General features: G+C 42.9%; 1 protein-coding gene across 2 annotated transcripts in view; it reads left to right on the forward strand.

Annotated features, from left to right (window-relative positions):
- Positions 1–15,321, forward strand: part of rhcgb (Rh family, C glycoprotein b) — a 15,431-nt gene extending 110 nt beyond the window's left edge. Inside the window, exons 1-11 of one of the 2 annotated variants that reach the window (XM_063197358.1) lie at positions 1–193; positions 4,897–5,089; positions 6,687–6,837; positions 8,932–9,079; positions 9,382–9,548; positions 10,062–10,199; positions 10,395–10,531; positions 10,665–10,789; positions 11,576–11,649; positions 13,596–13,678; positions 15,163–15,321. The exon at positions 1–193 is cut by the window's left edge and continues 110 nt beyond it. In XM_063197358.1, the coding sequence (XP_063053428.1) occupies positions 1–193; positions 4,897–5,089; positions 6,687–6,837; positions 8,932–9,079; positions 9,382–9,548; positions 10,062–10,199; positions 10,395–10,531; positions 10,665–10,789; positions 11,576–11,649; positions 13,596–13,678; positions 15,163–15,199 (1,446 nt within the window). In that variant the 3' untranslated portion in view covers positions 15,200–15,321. The other variant, XM_063197359.1, reaches the window with a different exon arrangement.
- Positions 15,322–21,509: the final 6,188 nt, after the last annotated feature.

Genomic DNA, 21,509 nt, shown 5'->3' on the forward strand with positions numbered 1-21,509 from the left:
TGCGAGAGGCCCAAGCACCCTTACATGAGAATAAGTCTGCCTGCAGTCTGCTTCGTTTGGCAAACTGCCATGATAATTCTCTTCGGCGTGTTTATTCGTTACAATGAAGAGTCCAGCACTCGATGGGTGGAGTACAGGAAAGCGAACAACATCTCAAGTGATGTGGAGAATGATTTCTACTTCAGATACCCAAGTAAGTAGGCCTACCCTTCTTTTTGACTGGTAACCCTAGGCAGCCTAATTGAGAGGATCTCAATTAAAGGAAAAAGAGATGTAGGCTATCTGCATTGGTTCCATTGTTTTGAAAAGTCAGAGCAGATTCAACAAAACGATAAATGAGAGACAGGTAGGCCTACTTGACACTGTTAAAATGAAATCCAAATCACTTTTATGCTCCCCGTAGCCTATATCTGTGTGTGACTGCGCATTAGTGTCGGTCATTCCACGGATCTGAGAGGAAAGAAAGAGTAGTGAAGAAAAATATGATATTAAGTAACATATTAGAGTGTTGATGATCTCGCCTATGATGAGGCCGTTTGTGTAACCGAAGGTAGCCTAACCAGAGGTGGAACGAGTACAGAAAAATTATACTCTAAGGTATCTTTACATGGCCTCAATCCCATTCAAGTTAAAGTAAATGTACCCTCAAGTTAAAAGCACCTCACTTAAAATGTCATTGGAGTAAACTTTCCTCTCGAGAATTCAATTTAATTTTTCTTGAATATGTTCCTCTATCTCTTGTTCGGCACAGCCATCATCTAATACAGTGGTTCCCAACCTGTGGGTCGGGACCCAACCTATGGGTCGCCAAAAATCCACAGGGGGTCGCGAAGCCTTCTTGATTTTAAGGGTTTTTTATTTATTATTATTATTAAATACCATATATAGCCCATGTTGAATAAATGACAAAGCATTTAGCCTATTTAACTAATATATGCATAGACGCAACAAAATGTAAGTGCTACACTAAACATTTGTTCTATATTTGACCAAAGACAAATTGAGGAATAAAATAACAGTGTCATGTTTCGTGCAGGCGTTCCTGCGGTTGGGTCACCAAAGCTTACAATGGTAAAAACATGGGTCCCTGAAAAAAAAGGTTGGGAACCACTGATCTAATACACATTGATCCAACATGGGTGGGACAAGTAAAATAGTGGAAAGGCACATGCCATGCACATGCAATGCAAAAGCAATCCTGCACCATCTTTCATTTCCAGTATACTGTTGTGGTGTTTTGCATGGCATTGTGTCTCATTTATTTTACTCAGTGCTCAGGCCAGGTTCCCATGTAATTGAGTGAAGTAGCCTACTTGGGTCAAAATGCACTGAAGTAGGCCTACAAGTAAAATGATTAATTTTAAAATCTACTTTAAAAGTACAAAGTACTCATAAAAGCTAATCAAGTACTATAATTGAGTAGGCCTAAACTTACATGTAAATGAAATTACATTACTTGAAACATTTAAATGAAATTACACATTACTTTCTACTCTTGGATGACCCAGCCTCCGATCGGCCCTGAGGCTGCATGATCTAACCATCATCCCATTGCTCCTCCTCCCGTGTAGTGTAAGCACTACTAGACCAAGGTGTGTGCGCGCATGTGTGAGGGCCCACCTGTATATAAAGTGTGTGTGTCTGTGTGTGTCCACCTGTATATAAACATAGGTCTGTGTGTGTCTGTGTGTGTGTGTGTGTGTGCCTATTGAAAATGAATCGGTGTGGACCCACATGTTCCTCCTCTCCTCTGCCTCACCCCAGGTGTCTTTTTCTCAATATCAGGCCTCCATCTTGGAGGTGGCATCGGGTCACTGTGGGCTATTCACACCAAGGGACAGATCACTGCATGGTAGAGATGGGATCTATGGGTCTTTGATGGGATTCGGATCATAGTGGATCGTTTCTTTGAAAGAGCTGTGAAAAAAACTGGCTTGTTTGAAAGGTTTTTTATTTATTCAGAGTTAAGAAGATGGCATATTTTTGACTCCACCTCTAGGTCAACAACTGCTTGCGCTCCTTCTTTTAAAGACGTTTTTGCCGTCCTCTTAGGTAGACAATTGTGTTTTTCCCCCAAATTGAAGTACTCATCTAAAAGTTGCATGCTTAAAACAAAGGAAAAAACAGAAAAGAGTTGCTCTCTAGTGGGATTCAGTTCCAAATGTTCACATGTAGGAGCATGCAAAACAATACATTTGTTCATAAACACCACTGCACTACTGCACAGGCCTACCAGGCCCATGCCCAGGGGCCCAAGAGTCAAGGGGGCCCTGAAGCCCAAGCCTCTAATTACATTCTCATATTGTGCTAAAATCGCTCTTTTAACAACTGAATTTTCTCAGGGGACACCCCACAAACCCCCAACAACATGCACTCTCGCATCTTCACTGAAACCCTGAATTGTTTCGTGAACTAGCAACATCCACTGAGGCTGGGCCTTTCTTCTTGGCCCAGGGGCCCATAGACATAATCCGTCCCTGTTCACATCACTCACGGCTTTCTGGCAGCGGGCCTGCATTTCATGCTGAGGTGTAGATGTCACCTGACAAAGGTGACATGGTGACACTCCCTCAGGTGTCCCTGGTGGTGCAGCGGAGGTGACTGCGAAGCGAGGAGCTGTGTTATGTAAACAGGAAAGATCGCCCGGGTGATAAGGGATGACTGGTCTTATGGCTGCCCGTGTGAGTGTCACTGTGATGACAATGGTCACCGAGCACGGTGGCTTCCATGTCACAATAGTGTTTACACATGGGGCGTACGCCGTAACGTAACGCTAAGCTTATAGTAGCATCAGACAGCCAAATTAAATGGAGCGTCACCAACTGATATGGGTTTAACGTTGTAATCAGGATTTGCTCTGATGTTAGACACACCATCACTTAGTGAAGTGGTTTGACAAGTGATCAGTTGGAAAACAGTAAAAGCTTTAAAGGCAACACCGTGGCCTATTCATGCCATGTGAATAGCCTACCTGCACAGGTGGGCTATTGAGTGCTGGTATGTGATGCTCTAAATGCCTACTATTGGAGTAATCGATATGGGTATTCAAAAGGGAACACCCTAGCACACTGATGCTGATGGCAGATGTAGATATTTATTCAAAGGTATCATCTTAACACTTTTCCATACGGTATAGCTCTTCTCTTGTCACACACACATTTCTAAGGATGATCTGGGTGTTGCCATGTGTGATGCAGGCAGGGCCTGACTAACTTTTTAAGGTGTGGTGTCGTATCCAAGAATGAACTTACTGCCAAAGAGGCTAGTCGGACTGAAATTATTACCAGCCACAGCCGTTTTACCAACATTTTACCAGTTGGCAAGTACCAGCGTCACTCCATGATTTTTGTGTGTATTAAGTCAATAGAGGTGTGGCAAACGGCAAGTTTAGTAAAAGATAACCAAGATGAATTAATTGGACGTCCACGTGCATGAGATCATTGCCTTTATTCTTACGTTTCTTAAGTCATTTCAGTTCATCAGCTTGTGGAAGTGTGAAAGGCGGTTATGAATTCAGTACGCTGCTCCCCACAAGCCTAATGGACTCGTGGTTAGGCAGCTGGTCTTTTAATTTGCCACCTGACCTCTCCCTACTCCTCCATCCATTTCTGAAGTGCCTTTGTGCAAGGCACCTAACCCCACCTTGCTCCAGGGACTGTAACCAATACCCTCAAAAATATTGGAGTCTTTCAATAGAAGTGGCATTCAAGTGTAATGTAATGACTGCACTAATCAGTTGCAGCGGTTTGGACTTTCAATTACCTTGAAGCAATTCTGCTGCCATGCTGTAGGGCGACAGCAGAGGATGAAGGCTCATTAGTGTTGCTACCTAATGAAGACTGCCGATTGTTACTTTGACCCCAAGGCACCAGCAAAAAAATGTCTAATAAAGGCTGAAGCGCTTTTTGGGAAAAGAAGTCCTCGGCTTATAAAAATCTGAATATCTCTGCCTCCAAAGCACATAAAAACATGAAATGAGTTGCATATAAAAGTTGAGAACCCCTAGCCTAGCGCAAGAACCCCACCTTCCATTAGAATGTGTTCATTCAGCTCTAACACCCTCATTTTTGATACAAAATATCATGTGCCTGAATGCTGCATCCAGGCACATGGGAACAATGTTGCCTATATGCAGCATCCAGCATCAATGGGGTTAATATTTTTCTTATTACATAAATGACATAAATTGTGGGCATAGCCACCTGGTTGCTTGGATAGCATGGATCCATACTAACGGGTGTTGTCGTGCAGACTGAAGTGTCAGGTGTCATTGCCATTGCCATTGTCATTGGTGTCATCCCTCTCTGTCTGTCAGAGGGGTGATTGAGGGGAGCGAAGACATGTATACGGCCTGGGGAGCAGTGTACACACACACACACACACACACACACACACACATACACACACAGAGAGACATGTGCATACGTACCTGCTTGTGTGCAGTGGCACAGCACAAGAAGATATCAAGTTCTCCACATCTAAACCAGAAGATCAACAAATATTCAGATTTTTGGAAAATGATTCCAGCGGCCCATAGTTTGAGAATCACCGGTCTAATGCATCTCCACAGTTTCAGGATGCGCATGTGAGGGTCTGTTATTGCAGGTGATGATGATGATCTGGTGTTTTACATCTCAGGTTTTCAGGATGCACACCTCAGGAGATGAACTGTATCTTTCCTCAGGATTACAGGATGTGCACGTGATGTTATCTCCGGGCTTCAGGATGTGCACGTGATGTTATCTCTCTGTTTTACAGGATGTGGACATGATTGGTGGACGTGATGTTATCGCGCAGGTTTTCAGGAGGTGCATGTGATTGTTGTATGATCTCTGAGGTTTTCAGGATGTGCACCTCATATGATGATGATCATGGTGATCTAATGTGTCTCCTCAGGTTTCCAGGATGTGCACGTGATGATCTTCGTGGGCTTCGGGTTCCTGATGACGTTCCTCAAGCGCTACAGCTTCAGTGCGGTCGGCTTCAACTTCCTCATTGCCGCCTTTGGCCTGCAGTGGGCGCTGCTAATGCAGGGCTGGTTCCACTCCCTCGACTACACCGATGGCAAGATCAAGATTGGCGTGGAGAGGTACGCAATGAAAATAATCATAACTATAATTATTATTAGCTGGTTTACATGTAGCAAATTTTGAAGGAACCCAAGATCGCTTTACATAAGGAAAAAATGTGTTGCATTATACTTAGCCTGCGGTTCCACACATACAGTAGGAAGATTACCCTGGTCCCCAGTGTAATGGTATGGCTTCTTAGCTCATTGAGCCGCCACGCCGCCCAAAAATAAATATAATATATATATATTATCCACCTAATAGAGCAACTTGTTCATGAGATTTTTATTTCATTAAAACTAAACAAAATATAAATAGCTCAGGGTTTATCCAAACTGTTACTAGGTATCCTGTACAGACCTTGTTGACATTATATGTCACTTATTCCATCACCAGAATTGGAAGTTTCATTCCTCTTGCTTTGCTACAGTAGCACCCCCAGGGATAAGGTGGATAAAATGATTGCTGTTATTAGTTGGTTTATATGTAGTGCCTTGAAAGTGACCCAAGGTTGCTTTACAAAAGGAAAAATGTGTCAAATTCTGTTATTATATTACACTTAGACAATGCTTCCATTCAAAGCAACTTTGTAATTTTGGAGGCAATTGGTCCCAGTCCCTGGAGTGATGGGAGGTGGTATGTCCTGTCAAGGGAACTTCAGCCAGGGATGGATGAATGAATGAATGAATGTGTAAGAATGCCGACTCTTCTGACTGACTAGGGTGGGATTTGAAGCTGGAACCTTCTGGTCAGTCATTCACCACCTTGACCATTATACAGTACAAAACCTGTATGTAGACTGAAGGTTCTCCCACACCCTGTAAATAAAAAACGATAATGAAAGAGAAATGCTGTGCAATTCAATGGTTCAACCAGTCGTTTTTGTTTTCATTCATGGAGGGAAAATTCAATTACCAAAATATACACAGACCCCATACATGTAGGTTGACTTCAGTTTACTGTGGATTGGAGAACAATGAGTGAGTGAGTGAGTGATTGATTGGGAAACACACCTGTTGTCTTTGTGGGTTTTGCAGTCTAACCAAGAAAGCCATTAGGATTTGGTTGCTTTTAATAATGCACACGGCCATTTATTTTTCCATTCTATTCTGCTTCTCAAACCAACCCTCTGTCATGTGGTGTTCACTGATGCATGGAGAAGCGGTCATGTGAATCAGGATCTTGCCCAGTGAACAACAGGACAGCTCATGAGCGCTAATCTACTTGTTTTTAAACTAGTAACTATCTGAATGCTTTGTCCACTCCAGCGCTAAGTCCAACACACAAAGGTGGAGATTACACAGCTGGGTGAAAGTGCAGCAAAGATGACTCACTCCCATCTAATGAGCGACATCAGTCATTATTAAAGGAACTCTGGGAATCGTTCTATGTGTGTGTGCGCGTGAGTGCGTCTGTGCATATCTGCGTGCGTGTGTTTCAGCCTGATCAACATGCGCGTGCGCACGCGCATGTGCGTGTGGCCTGATCAACGCAGACTTCTGAGTGGCTGGGTGCCTGATCGTGTATGTGTGTGTCTGTCTCTGTGTTGCAGCCTGATCAACGCAGACTTCTGCGTGGCTGGGTGCCTGATCGCGTATGTCTGTGTCTGTTTTGCAGCCTGATCAACGCAGACTTCTGTGTGGCGGGCTGTCTGATCGCGTACGGTGCGGTTCTGGGGAAGGTGAGCCCGGTACAGCTGATGGTCTTGACCTTATTTGGCATCACGCTCTTCGCCATAGAGGAGTTCATCATCCTCGACCTCATCCATGCAAGTACACACTATGCACAATATACATTACATGTTCACTGCACACTATACAGCTCCAGGCCTTTTTATTAGAATACCATGAAAAAGTTGATTTATTTCCATAATTCCATCAATAATGTTAAACTGTCATGGATTGTAGATTCATGGCCCAGTTTTTTAACTATTCCAATCATTATTTTTTTTCTTTTTATATACGTTGGCCTTCCAGCTCAAAAAACCCATGAATTGGGGAATTCGCATTATTAGAATATTGTTATAAAATCACATTTTTCTTCATCAAAATTCGGGTCACATTAAATCAGTTGAAATTTGGTACTTTCTACATAACATGCAATGGTCAATACTTGGTTAGGACATTCTCTGTCTTCATAATGGCCATGATGCGTTTAACATTGAAGTCAATGGCAAAAACAGTGCATGGGAGTTATGGAAGCCCAGATATCCTTGATGCTTTGCTGTCAGCTGTTCTTGTTTGTTGACCTGGTGCCCCACACTTCCCTCTTCAATATACCCGAAGATTTCCATGCCACGTTTTGGTGTTAACTCACCAGTTTAATTCTAACTCAACAGAAATTAAACCCCATTCATTTTCAATGGGGTTTCATTTCTGGTTATTTAGAATTAAACTGGTGAGTTAGCGCCAAAACGTGGCATGGAAATCTTCGGGTATATTGAAGAGGGAAGTGTGGGGCACCAGGTCAACAAACAAGAACAGCTGACAGTAAAGCATCAAGGATATCTGGGCTTCCATAACTCCCATGCACTGTTTTTGCCATTGACTTCAATGTTAAACGCATCATGGCCATTATGAAGACAGAGAATGTCCTAACCAAGTATTGACCATTGCATGTTATGTAGAAAGTACCAAATTTCAACTGATTTAATGTGACCCGAATTTTGATGAAGAAAAATGTGATTTTATAACAATATTCTAATAATGTGAATTCCCCAATTCATGGTTTTTTTGAGCTGGAAGGCCAACGTATATAAAAAGAAAAAAAATAATGATTGGAATAGTTAAAAAACTGGGCCATGAATCTACAATCCATGACAGTTTAACATTATTGATGGAATTATGGAAATAAATCAACTTTTTCATGGTATTCTAATAAAAAGGCCTGGAGCTGTACACACTGCACACTATACACACTACACGCTATTCACACTACACAGTACACACTATGCACTGTGCACACTAAACTACACACATTCTTCCCATATTGCAACATAAATACACAATATTTGCACTACACACTATGCACACTACACCATCTACCCTACAAACTGTGCACATGATACACTACACACCATCTTCCCTTATTGCAACATCAATACACGCTATGTGCACTGCACAACGTCAACGCACACACTGTGCACACTACACACTGTGCACACTACACACTGTGCACACTACCTCATCATAGTGTTAACATGAGTGGCTCCATGTTGTGACTGCTGTAATGGGGTGTGTTTCTCAAGAGTAGTTGTTAGCCAGTCAGCAACTTGGCTATGGGAAATTGCATTGCAAACAACAAAGTAGCCACCATAGTTAGTTTTGAGCAATGCACCCCTGGGACCTGTACTACGAAACAGGGTTACGGGTTAGTTCGAGAGACTTGATCATGTGCAGCGTAACTATTAACCCATACTACGAACTTCCTCTAGCCTACATCTCAACCAAGAGCATACATTACTAATGCTAGGTTTAAGTTTGGGTAAAACTACTCTCAGGCTGAAATATCGAAACAGATTGGTCCAGGGAGTGAGTATCATTCCGCCGAGTGAAGGTGCAGAACGCATTCCAAAATTCTTCCCACATTCCAAAATTCTTCTCACCCTCCGTCAGTGAAATTAACGCTCACATATTAATTTACAATCATTTGCGATTGCGGAATTTGTCACTTTATACTTTGTACAGACACCGCCAATATAAAGTTGTTTTGTTGGCGTCTACCCCGGTTTGCCAAGTTAACCCTGGGTTAGTTCTGGGTAGGTCTGGGTTAGTTCTGGTTAGGTTGAACTCCATTCGTAGTACAGGCCGCAGGTCTGTGTTTGAGGACTGCTGAGGTATAATGTGGTGTGCGCCCCTTGCAGGCCAAAGACGCGGGCGGCTCCATGGTGATCCACACGTTTGGGGGTTATTATGGGCTGGCCATTTCCTGGGTGCTGTACCGGCCCAACTTGGAGCAGAGCAAGCGCCTCCACGGCTCTGTCTACCACTCCGACGTCTTTGCCATGATTGGTCAGTTCTTACCAACCCTTTTTTTTTGGATTTCTCTGTTTCTAAGTATAGTTTCCTGTTTGTAGACACCCTGTTCCTATGGATGTCCATATAGCTGTGTGTGTGTCTGTGTGCGTGTCTGTGTGCATGCAGGCACCCTGTTCCTATGGATGTCCATATAGCTGTGTGCGTGTCTGTGTGCGTGTCTGTGTGCGTGTCTGTGTGCGTGTCTGTGTGCGTGTCTGTGTGCGTGTAGGCACCCTGTACCTATGGATGTCCATATAGCTGTGTGCGTGTCTGTGTGCGTGTCTGTGTGCGTGCAGGCACGCTTTTCTTGTGGATGTTCTGGCCCAGTTTCAACTCGGCGATTACGGACCACGGTGACGGGCAGCACCGGGCGGCCATCAACACCTACCTGTCCCTGGCCGCCACCGTGCTCACCACCTTTGCCCTCTCCAGCCTCTTCGAGAAGCATGGCAAGGTGGACATGGTGAGGAATCATAGTATGCTACACTACTCTACCCAGCATGCAACGTTACACTAAAATACACTACTACACTACCCAACATGCAACACTACACTACATCCACTCTTACCTGTCCCTGTCCGCCATCGTGCTCCCCACTATCGCCATCTCCAGCCTCCAGCCAGGTGAACATGGTGAGGCGCCACCTAAAGGTCCCTTTGAGGTTTAACACTTTCCTCTCTGATGCTGCTTGGGTTTAACACTTTCCTCTCTGGCCCTGAAGAGACTAAGGTTTAACCCTTTCCTCTCTGATCCTGCTTGGGTTTAACACTTTCCTCTCTGGCCCTGAAGAGTCTAAGGTTTAACTCTTTCCTCTCTGGTCCTAAAGAGGCTAAGGTTTAACCCTTTCCTCTCTGGTCCTGAGGAGACAGGTTTAACCCTTCCCTCTCTGGTCCTAAAGAGGCTAAGGTTTAACTCTTCCCTCTCTGGTCCTAAAGAGACTGAGGTTTAACCCTTTCCTCTCTGGTCCTGCCGCAGGTGCACATCCAGAACTCCACGCTGGCGGGCGGTGTTGCCGTGGGAACGGCTGCTGAGTTCATGCTGATGCCGTATGGCTCACTCATTGTAGGCTTCATCTGCGGCGTATTGTCCACCCTTGGGTACATCTTCATATCGGTGAGTTTAACAACATATCATTAGTGAGTTAAACATCATACCTCATCATACCAGTAGGTTACTCTCCAACCTCTAACTCTCCAAAAAATTAGTTAACAATAAAAACATTCGTTACTGCTTTGTTCATCATTAGTTAATTATTTACTAAGTCTTTTTCAGCAGACATTGTAAAGTGTTACCAATTGTTTTTTTTAGCCCTTCATGGAGCGTGTCCTGAAGATCCAGGACACGTGTGGTGTCCACAACCTGCACGCCATGCCAGGGGTCATCGGGGGCATAGTGGGGGCCATCACCGCGGCGACAGCCAGCGTCGAGGTCTACGGAAGGGAAGGGTGAGTAGAACATGCATCCCCGAGGTATATGTATATACTGTATGTGTGTGTGTGTACATACAGTCTCAAGACTCTTTGCGTGTATGCTTGCGTGGGTGTGTGGCTCGTGGTTCTGTGTGTATTTGTGTTGCAGGTTGAAAAACACGTTTGACTTTGAGGGCGAGTTTGAAGATCGTACCCCCACGGTGCAGGGCGGGTACCAGGCGGCTGGGCTGTGTGTGTCCATCGTCTTCGGCATCGGAGGAGGCATTTTAGTAGGTGGGTGGCTGCCTTTGTGTGTATATACCAGGGGTGGGAAACCTTTTACACTTCAAAAGACCTCCAAGGGCCGTACTATGAACACAAATCAGGATTTTCTCCTGCACTTTAGGCCTATACCGAAGGCGGCCACCTTCACAACAGACCGCACCTTCAGTACCATGTCCCCTGAAAGTGTTTCCTTATTGTAATGGAAATGGAATTTTGAATTTGAACATTTCTTTACAAAACGTGTCATGTTTCATGTGATACTGCATAACATTAAAATTATGTCGGGGGCCAGATTAGACAGCCAGGAGGTCCAGAAACAGCCCTCGAGACACGGGTTCCCCATCCCTGGTATATACGATAGTCCTGCGTACTCCACAAACAAACGTGCTTCTGTGTACAGCAGATGGTTCTCATGAGAAATGGCCAGTGTTAGAAGTGTTGCATGTGTACAGGCCATGCAGTGAGGGCAGTGTTGCGGTAATGTGTCCAGGACCATTTCTGGCATGTAGGGAGTGCAGTAAGGGTGATGATGAAAGGTTCATTGGGTCTTTCTCAAAACCTAGGTCAGTGTCCTTCCAAGTATATCAGCCTAATTAGTCACGCCCAGTGATTGGATACTTTTTGGTGAACTCTACAGAATATCCAATCAGTGAGTCTCACTAATAAAGGGTATCCAATCACTGGGCGTGACTAATTAGGCTGATGCACGTGGAAAGACACTGACCTAGGCTTTGAGAAAGACCCAATGTGTGTCACACTCTGCTCTTTCTCGCTCTCGCTCTCCCCCCTCTGCAGGTCTGATCCTCAAGCTGCCTATCTGGGGAGATGTTGCTGATGAGAACTGCTTTGATGATGAGTTTTACTGGGAGGTAAGATGGCCCCTCACTGGCCTTAATGGTTATAGTGGGAGGTAAGGATGGACACTGCTAGTGTATTTAAGAGTTTCTTTGCATTAAGACGTAGGTGTCATTTGTTTTACTTTTGCATTTTATTATGGGAAAGGACTGTTCAGACATCCCATGTGTGAATTGTTGCTGTTCACATATTTTGAAAACATACTTTTAAAACCTATATAAAATGCATTTTGCAACTAAGCTCTTTGTACCGGGAAGTTAGGCTGCAATTTGCCCCTGACCCTTTGTGGTGTCATTGGGACGTAAGGATGGGCTCTTGTCAGTTTTGCTGTTGGTTTTGCGCAGAATTATCAACTCCTTTGCCTTAGAATGCGTTTATTATTAGTTTGCAATAGAGGTAATTGGCCATCGTCTATTATGTGGTTATGTCGCAGAAAGTAAAGCATTATCATTAGTAGTATTATTATTATTATTATTATTATTATTATTATTATTATTATTATTATTATTATTATTGTTATTATATCACCTATTTGAATAGTTTTTTTGGCTAGTAAGCTTATTTAAAAGCTTACAAGTAAAGGGGTCTGCAGCCTGAAGTATGACGTGCACCATCCAATAATGCATGTTCCAAAAGACCTGGTTTTACCTGTCCAAAAAGGACAATATGACGAGTGCAACCAGATCATTTGGAATATGTGGCACTGGATTGTAGCGTCTGGATCCAGTTAGGCCATCACTATTGTCAACACATGCTTTCGTCTCCATGGAAGTGGGTTTACTGGGAGGTATGATGGTGCTCTAGCTTTACGTGGAGGTATGAGTGCGTGCCAATTTTACTGGGCGTTATGACTGGGCACAAAGATGCCTCTTTCCACATGTCCTTTGCCTTTCCATTGTGTCAACACGTTTGTCGATTGTTGACTATTACACACAGAAGAGACACGAGTCTTCGGGAACTGTTGCCACGGTGCTTACAGGTTAAACAGTCACGCTGGCGGTGGCGAAATGTGGCTTTGAAATGTCCCACATGGCTAAATGCCCTTGTCAGTGTTTTGGCCACACCACTATTTATAGCTGTCTTGGTTATAAAAATGCCAGGTCATGCTGATGTTTCCTCTGGCATTGTTATCTCCAACCATCCCATGATGAGGGATGCACCACACGTGTATGTGTGTGTGTTTTTGTGTGTGTGCCTGTGCCTGCATTGCCTTGCTGGGTCTGTTTCATGCAGTGTTTCAAGTGTTTGAATTCCATGACCTTGGATAAAACAAGAGTTGTGACAAGTGGGGTAAAGAAAGTCGGTTGGTGTCAGTGACATGATTTAGGTATGTAGATTCAAATAATTGTAGGCAGCGGCTTTCTTTTCGCTTAACTGCACTTGATGTGTGCGAGACTCACTTCCTGGAACTGTTTTGGAACTATGTCAATGACGAACTGTCAGAGACTCCATGAGCTGCCATTTTTGTGTAAAAATGGAACACTGAGGTCAATGGGATTATCTTAACTCTTACTTCCATGGCTCTAGTCTTGTCTGTCATTAGTCATTAGTCTATTGTTTCTTGCAAGAAACAACTAAAGACCTTCCTCTTTCGAGAGAATCTACTAGACTAATGCTTGAGCTGGCCTTGCCCCAGGGCAGACTCCTGACATGATGTCTAGTTTAGTTTAGCTTGTGTGTGTGTGTGTTTGTGTGTGTGTACTCGTTATTTACTCTTTTTAAAAAAAAATACAAAAAAACAAAAACAAAACAACTAACCCCTCTTTGCAACTGCACTTGTTGTTCTGTATATCTCCTGTGCACTTTGTATTTGCTTGTGATGTTGGCTTGATTATGTCCTCTTTTGAAAGTCGCTTTGGTTATAAAGCGTCTGCCAAATGCAATGTAATGTAATAATGTAATGTCAGTCTGTAGTGCTTGGATATCTATATATAGCCGACTGTGTTTTAATTGTGTGCAGGTGCCCGATGAGGAGGAGGTGTTGCCCCCCATACTGGAGTACAACAATCACATGAACCTGAACAAGAGGACTGATGTTGTCACGTAAGCCTTGTTTCAACATCACATCTGATGCCACACAAGACCTGTTTCAATCATGGCTTTGAACCAGATTTTTTCCCCAATTGGTTTGTTCTGAATTTCAACATTTCTGGTTTAGTGTTCCACCATTATATAGATGCTCCCAAACAAAAAATGTAGTTCCCCGAATGGTTAATTACATTCCCTGTCAGCTGTGAAAACAAATGGCTCTAAAATGTATCATCCAGCTTAAACTAAATATAATACTATTAAAACCTTCATTAAATTCATAAAGACAATAATAATTCAAAACTATTCTCATTTTATTTATTTAATTTATCATTTCAAATCTGTTTTTGTGTGAACCGAAGGGTTTTCAACGTCAATGACATTATGAAGTCACATGGCTATCTATGCCAGCGTTTCTGTTCTGGAACATAAAAAATAATAATTTTCCGGTTTTAGTTTTCATGCCTTTAATCAGTTGTTCAAAGCCCTGGTTTCAATATATTTTTATATGTAAGTCCTTTTAAAAAATGTTGTATGTTTAGGGAACATGGTACAGCCTTTATAAGGCTTTTATAGTTAGAATTTTTAAAGTTACCATTTTGTTAGCAGTGTGTCTTGAATGTTCCTATGTCTTGAATAGTAGTGTGTCTTGGTGCATGCTGATATGCTTCACGTTTGGGCCACAAGGTGTCAGTAGAGATCTGTGACATCAGTCAACCTGCCCCTTTCTTCATCACAGGGTGGAGTCGAATTTCTCTGAGCCACAGGGTTGACTGGTGACCGGTGGTCCATGGGCACGCGCACGCTTTTGTTCACATCACACACGGGCACAGGAAGCTTATGCACTTGCAATCACACTGGGATGGTGGCAGTGGTATTGAGTACAAGTAGGACCCGAGAAATTTGAATATATGAGAAGGTTCAGTGACTGAAGTTGACCGGAATAGACAACTAACTGCAGTAGGCTACCACCCAAATAAGAGAAAAATGAATAGGAGACAGTGCGAGTGTGCCCTCTCATATATTCAAGTTTCTCTGGTAGGACCCAGAGTGGTTTGAAAGTTTGCAGTGTGCAATAGCTGTGATGTGTTGTGACTCAAACATGATGACACTTTAGAGGGTTTAGCAAAAATGTTTGTTGGCTTCACGCTTTACTTTTTTTATCTCCGTTAGATTGCCGTACTCTGCAATTGTACCGCTAAATCATTTTTGTAGCTGTTAGCTGTATGGTGGTTAGAATTTAAGAAATGATGCTGCTTTGCCGACAACACGGAAATTACCTAAATATTTAAAATGCCAGATTTGTGTGTAGGTCTATAACTGTAGGTGTCTTTGAATGCTGCAAGCCTGGTGACATGCAATACTGTGAATAATAAGTGTGATCATTTTTTGTGTGAATATTGATGTAAAGGCTCAGTGTCAGTTTTTATTGTCATCGTTGCCACACGTGAGTGACTTCCTGCACCGGTCCTGATGTTAGTCACTTCCTCTAACTGCAGAGAACCTGAATCTGAAGGAGAGGGGGTCTGCGTATGACTGTGGAGATAAGGCCCCCACTCCTGATCCCCACCACACCCCAGTCTGGCCGCTCTCAACTCATAATGCCCTGTGTGTCTCCTTTTTTATGAAGAAAATAAAAAAAAATCATTAATTAACAATATGCTATTTTTCATTACAAAAAACTACAACAAAAAGGATTTTGAGTGTGTGGACTCCACACTTTGTCCTGCTTGCACCTTGTGCATAATCTTCACCGTCAACCCCCACCACACATACCCAAACTCCCATATCTCAGCCTTACACATGATGTCCAGACTAGTGTATCACACTCCTGATGTCCAGGCTCGTTTGCTGTACAAAGTCAAAGTGCAGTAACTACACACTTGGTCAAAATTGAGTTTAGACTGAAAGTGCTGTTCATTACACCTCGTTTATCTTGTGACAAAGTCTTACGATCCAAATAAATGTCCCGTTTTAGAGATATTGCTATGGCACATTTGCAATAATCACACTATCCAACCTAATACCAAGCCTTTTGAAGACATTTTCCTCATTTTTCAGTGTTGGCGTAGTTACTGCACTTTGTCTTGTCTTGTAGAGCAGTAGTGTCTCACACTCCAGACTAGCGTCTCACTCTCTAGTGCCTAGACTCTCCTGATGTCAAGTGTCTCACTTCCCTGATGTCAAGACTATTGTGTCACACTCTAGACGTCTGGTCTGGACTGAAGTTTGGTCTGTTTTCATAAGTTTTTTTGCTATGTTACTGTTGTGTGTAATTTAAATGCCAATAAATTGAGAGTAAAAAGTACCCTGCTGTTTGTGGTTGATTTCCTGGTTTTGAAATCAGGTGATGCCTGGACTTTTCCCTAAGCAATAAGGAGTGTTTGATTTCTTGGAGCTTGTCTACATCCGCATGCAGACAGCACTGCATTTTGGATGGAAATGTTGCATAATGGTTAAATCTTTTCACAATGGGGGAACTCATGTCACAGCAGCAATCATTACACATTCAACATGTACAAAACTAGACGACATGCATACAAACATAGGACCAGAGAGGGGTATATGAGGAAGATATGAAATAGAAATGTTAATACAAAATAAGATGTTGCTAATTGGTCCTTTATGAATACATAAATAAAAAGGGTAGTGCCGATTTAGCAGCATGAAAAATCCCAGCAGCACAAAATCATCCTCATCACCATACTGTAGCACAGGGGTTCCCAACCTTTTCTAACTTGGGGGCCCACATGGGGTTTTCACAAATGTGTGTGTTCCAACTCAGACCAAATGGACAATACAACTCAAATTAAATGGTCAGTGGCAACATACACACAGATTATTTAGATTTTTAGAAATTTGTTTCAAGGCCCTGTGAAATATCTTTGTGAATCATGGCTCACCCGTGGGCCCCAGCCCACAGTTTGAGAATCAGTGCTCTAGCAGATTCTCTTTAGGCTGAAGTGGCCTGTGTGCTGAGGTCAAGGAGGTCAAGGTCAAGTTCTTGTCACAGCCCGACGTGTAGGGAGGGAGGCCGTTTGTCCTGGCCTTGGTGTCGGGTCATCGGAACCCATGGGGGTCATGCCAGGGGTCAGGTCGCTGGATTTGGAAGTTAACCATCTAATTACTCTATCTTGTACTTCTAGCATAATACTGTACAATTACAGTTCATTTGTAGTGATGGTTAAGGTAAAATTTGAGATAAAATTTCATCTGCCATTTCTCCTATGTAATTTGGCTCAAAATATTACAAATAGGTAAGCGTTTTTGTACTTATGTCTCTGAATCGATGGAGATAATGGCAAATTGTACTAAATAACCGAGATAACGGGTATAATGGAGATAATAGGTTGACATGATTAGTGTTCACACCAGACCCTGTCTCCTTCCTTACCGCAGGGTGCCGTGTGTGTGTGTGAAAGGGACAGACTAGACGCATGACCCTTGTCTATGCCAGACAACAAGGCCCAGTGACAATGTCTAGAGATGTGTGTGTGTGTGTGTGCGCGCGCGCGCAAGGGAGGATTAGGGCAAACCCACGCATTCACACACACACACAGGGAAGGAGGAGGGAGACGTGAAGAGAGTCGGGACATGGACACACACACGCATGGAGGGAGGGAGGGAGAAGAGAGGAGAGGCGGGCAGCTTTAAAGGAGAAAGAGAGAGGAGGCCCCCCTTTCACCAGCGATGACTGATTGCCTGTCTGGTTGGTTGTGTGTGTCTGAATGCGTGTGTGTGAAGGGCTTGAGTGTGTGTGTGTGTGTGTGTGAGGCAGCATGTCGGGGATGAGGCCGCGAGTGTGAGAACGCAGCCCAGCCAGGCAGCTCCACAATGGGCATGTCAACAAGGGGGCCCACCACCCTGGACACACACACACACACACAGAATCTCTCTCACACGCACACACAGACTCTCTCTCTCACACACATACACACGCACGCACACACTCACACACAGACTGTCTCACACATGCACACACATACACACGCACACACACAGGGCTTCTGATAGCTTTTGCCGGGCCCAAGACAAAGTAATCTGAAAGGGCCCCTCACCCAATACATACGTGTGAAGAGGACCCAATTGTGGCCCCCTCTCTCATTGGGCACAGGACAACTGACCCCTTTGACCCCCCAACACACACACACACACGCTCAGACAAACACACACTGGGATGGCCAGAGCAGAAGTCAGACCTCCTGCTGGTTGACTGCTATGATAGTTGCTGTTTGTAAAAAAACAAAAGTAGTGTTAATTCAACACTGAAAGGTGCACTGTGCAGGAAATGGACAAAAACGGTACTGCAACTATGCTGCTCATTGAAACTGGGCTGCCTATTGCCCAATTTGATCTTTTCATGAACGTTTACTCAGTAATAAACTAATATTTTCTAGTATGGCCTAAGCACAGTCATTTTTGCAGCTAAAAATGTCTATTTCTGGAAATTAAAAATAGCGGACCATGGAGAAGATTCCCCTTTTTGAAAGGTGCAATTTTCCCAGTCATAATGAATACTTAGAATTTGATGGTGGTAAGTATTCATGAAAAAGGAAACATTAGTGAATGGGATGGCATGAATTCTGGAAATTAACAACTAAAAATCTTACAGAGCACCTTTAAAGAGTGAAATTAATGTATTCCGCCCAAGAGTTTCTCTAGCAGTGTTGAAATAACACTGCATTTTTTAATTGTGTTTGCTGAATATTACTATGTATGATGTAGAGCAGTGGTCTCCAATTATTTTTTTCCAAGTGCCAAATTATGTAGAGCAAGTGAGGCTGCGGGCCAAACCAACACTCCAACCCAATGAGAAACACGTTAGATGTCTGGACAGAGAACAGATTTTCGCTTTCCCGTTTTCCCTTCTTGTAATCGTCTGTTATAAGACTGTTGGCATAAGATGTGGAACGAGCTCCCTATTCACATCCGCCTAGCTCCCTCCTTAGCTGTTTTTAAAACGGATCTTAAGACCCATTTTTATGCCCAAGTTTTTACTTCCCCTTGATATATTCTTGTCTTTTAAATCTCATCTGGGCCCTATTGACTTACTGATTTGTTTATTTATTTATTTATTGTTTTAACCCACCTTCTTTTTTTCTTAACCCTCTTATTTATTGACACTCTTGTGTGATGTTCATTCATTTATAGGCCTATAGGCCTATTTGTTCTTACTGATACTGACTTCAGTATTTTATTTTATTTTTTTTCAGTCATATCGTATCCACTAATGCCTGTGTTTTTTTATGTGTTTTATGGATGTCTCCACGTCTTTTGTCAATTGTTGCTTTATGTTGTTTCAAGTCTTTTTACTTAGGCCCTTCTGTTAGCACTTTGGTCAGCTGCTTGTGTTGTTTTAAAAGTGCATTACAAATAAACTTTGACTTGACTTTGACTTGAAGATCTAGCTCTCTGTGAATGCTTTAGAGAGATATGACCCACTGAAATTTTATTGATCGAAAATCACACACATTTATGTTTTCATTTGTTCTGACCTCATTGCGGGCCAAATGTTTGCCATGCCCGGGCCGATTTGGCCAGCGGACTTTTGTTTGGAGACCAAGGATGTAGAGGCTGTCACTGAGGCAGCTACTGGCATAACTGTACAAGATCTGTCTAGATATAGCCAGAGGTATATGAACGCAGTAAAAGCCTTCATTAGCCTTTAAGAGTGTGGGTTTTTGAACATTCTATAAAAAGAATGCGTAATCTAACAATGCAAGATTCTAAAATTACTAATTTTATTGAATGGTGCCCAGAATTATTGAACTTTCACTGCCCGAACATTCTCGTCACACCGGTGTGACGGTACACTCTTAAAGGTTAAGTACTCCTTAGTTATACTGAAATAACCGTTGTAACAACAATGCCTAATAGGAATTGGCTTCTACTATGCCTCTGGATGTGACTGTGTACTGTGACTGTGCCAAGCATGTGCCTTGTTCAACCATTAGAGGGCGACATGGACAGGGCAGGCAGGCCTCAGCTGTGAGGTGCTCTATGACCGCTGTTCATCTCTCTCCTCGGGATATCTCCCTGTATTCATCTCTATCTCTCTATTTCTCTCTCTCTCTCTCTCTCTCTTAATCTCTCCATCTCTCTCCTCCGTGTCTCCTCTACAGGCCACCTAGTTCTTCAGAGTGTTGCTGATGAGGAATCCAATGGTCCCATAAAAACGACTATGAAACACAAAATCTGTTTCACTAGTGAAAAAAAACAATAAATAAATCTTTTTTTAGTTTCACAGAAGCATAATGATTTCTGTCAATGTATTGTCTGGCTTGTTATGGTACCATTTTGTTTGTGCATGGCGTAAAGTAACTTTCAATGACGTACGTATTGTCAATGTATGGGCCCAGGGACAGACTTCAGACAATAAGAAAGCCCCCCTTCCATGAGCATTGTTAGTTACAAAAACTTCAGGGTTTTGGCCAGATGTTATAGACCCTATTGTTTGGGCCTCTGTGGTTTGTCCCCCATGTAAAGTTGAAAATACTGTTTTAACGCACTATGGGAATGGAAATACATGTATATAGAGGCTTGGAATCCAAAGGGCTACTCAAAACACAGATGCACATTGTTATATCACCAGCAGTAGCGAGAACGTCTGCTCAGGCAGTGACAGCTTATGTCTAGTATGTGACAGCGCAGAGAGTGTGGTGTGGTATTGTTTTTAGGATTGAGTGAACTCACTGGGCTTGGACTTGGTCTTGACCTTGAGCCAGACAGCATCCAGACACCAAGGTCATAGATCACAGAGACACTGGGGAAAATTCTAATGAGGGTGTGGTGGAATGTGGAGTCCTTCATCACATCTGAAGAGGAGACTGAGGAGTGTGTGTGTGTGTGAGTGTGTGTGTGTGTGTGTGTGTGTGTGTGTGTGTGTGTGTGTGTGTGTGTGTGTGTGTGTGTGTGTGTGTGTGTGTGTGTGTGGGAGATGTTATCCATCACTCACCAAACTCGCCTGATCTTACATTGATTGATGAGAACAATAGACAAGTTATAATTGTAGAAATTGGATGTTCATTTGATTCATATATGGATATATGCTACTCAACGAAGCTTCTGAAATACCAACCACTGTGTACTGCTTTAAATAACTGCAATTACTCATGTAAAGTAATTGTGCTCATTTTTGGTAGTCTGGGCCATGTGCATAAACTATGTTTGCGTGGTCTACAGATCTGTGGACTGACAAAAAGAAGGGCCAAGCAATTCACAAAATTTTGCTCAATATCTTGCATCATTGGGAGCCTCTTCATATGGAAACGCAGGTGCCACCTTTATCCTTAGGACATTATGAACAGAAGATTCTAGTGCTGTATTGGACTCCTTTTAAACCAAATTTGGATTGTGCCATGATAATTGTATATCTGTCAATCCAAATAAAGAAGTAAAATGTGTGTGTGTGTGTGTGTGTGTGTGTGTGTGTGTGTGTGTGTGTATGTGTCTGTGTCTGTGTGTGTGTGTGGCTGGCATATTTGGAGAAGAAGGTTCTGCACCGTCTATCCATGAACACTCTTCACTGTGGACAATATCTGTACTTTGTTTAGCGTAGTTTCAATTATTTAGATTTTTGCTGAGCCTTGTAACTGCTAAATTTGTGCCTGTAGAAATTCTATTTTAAATTGTGGGCACAAATAAAGTTAGCCTAATGTGTGTGTGCGTGCGTGCGTGCGTGCGCGTGCGCACGTGTGTGCGTGTGTGTTATTCAGAGCTGTGAAAGTCATGCCCTCCTTATTCTTCCAGAACACAGATTAATGGGCTCTACAGGTTTCAGAAACAGTTCGGGTTTGCAAAGAAAACAATATAAAGAAAGAAAATGTAAGCCTAATGTATCTGTTTT

This window comes from Engraulis encrasicolus, chromosome 4 (assembly GCF_034702125.1).
Source record: "Engraulis encrasicolus isolate BLACKSEA-1 chromosome 4, IST_EnEncr_1.0, whole genome shotgun sequence".
NCBI lineage: Eukaryota > Metazoa > Chordata > Actinopteri > Clupeiformes > Engraulidae > Engraulis > Engraulis encrasicolus.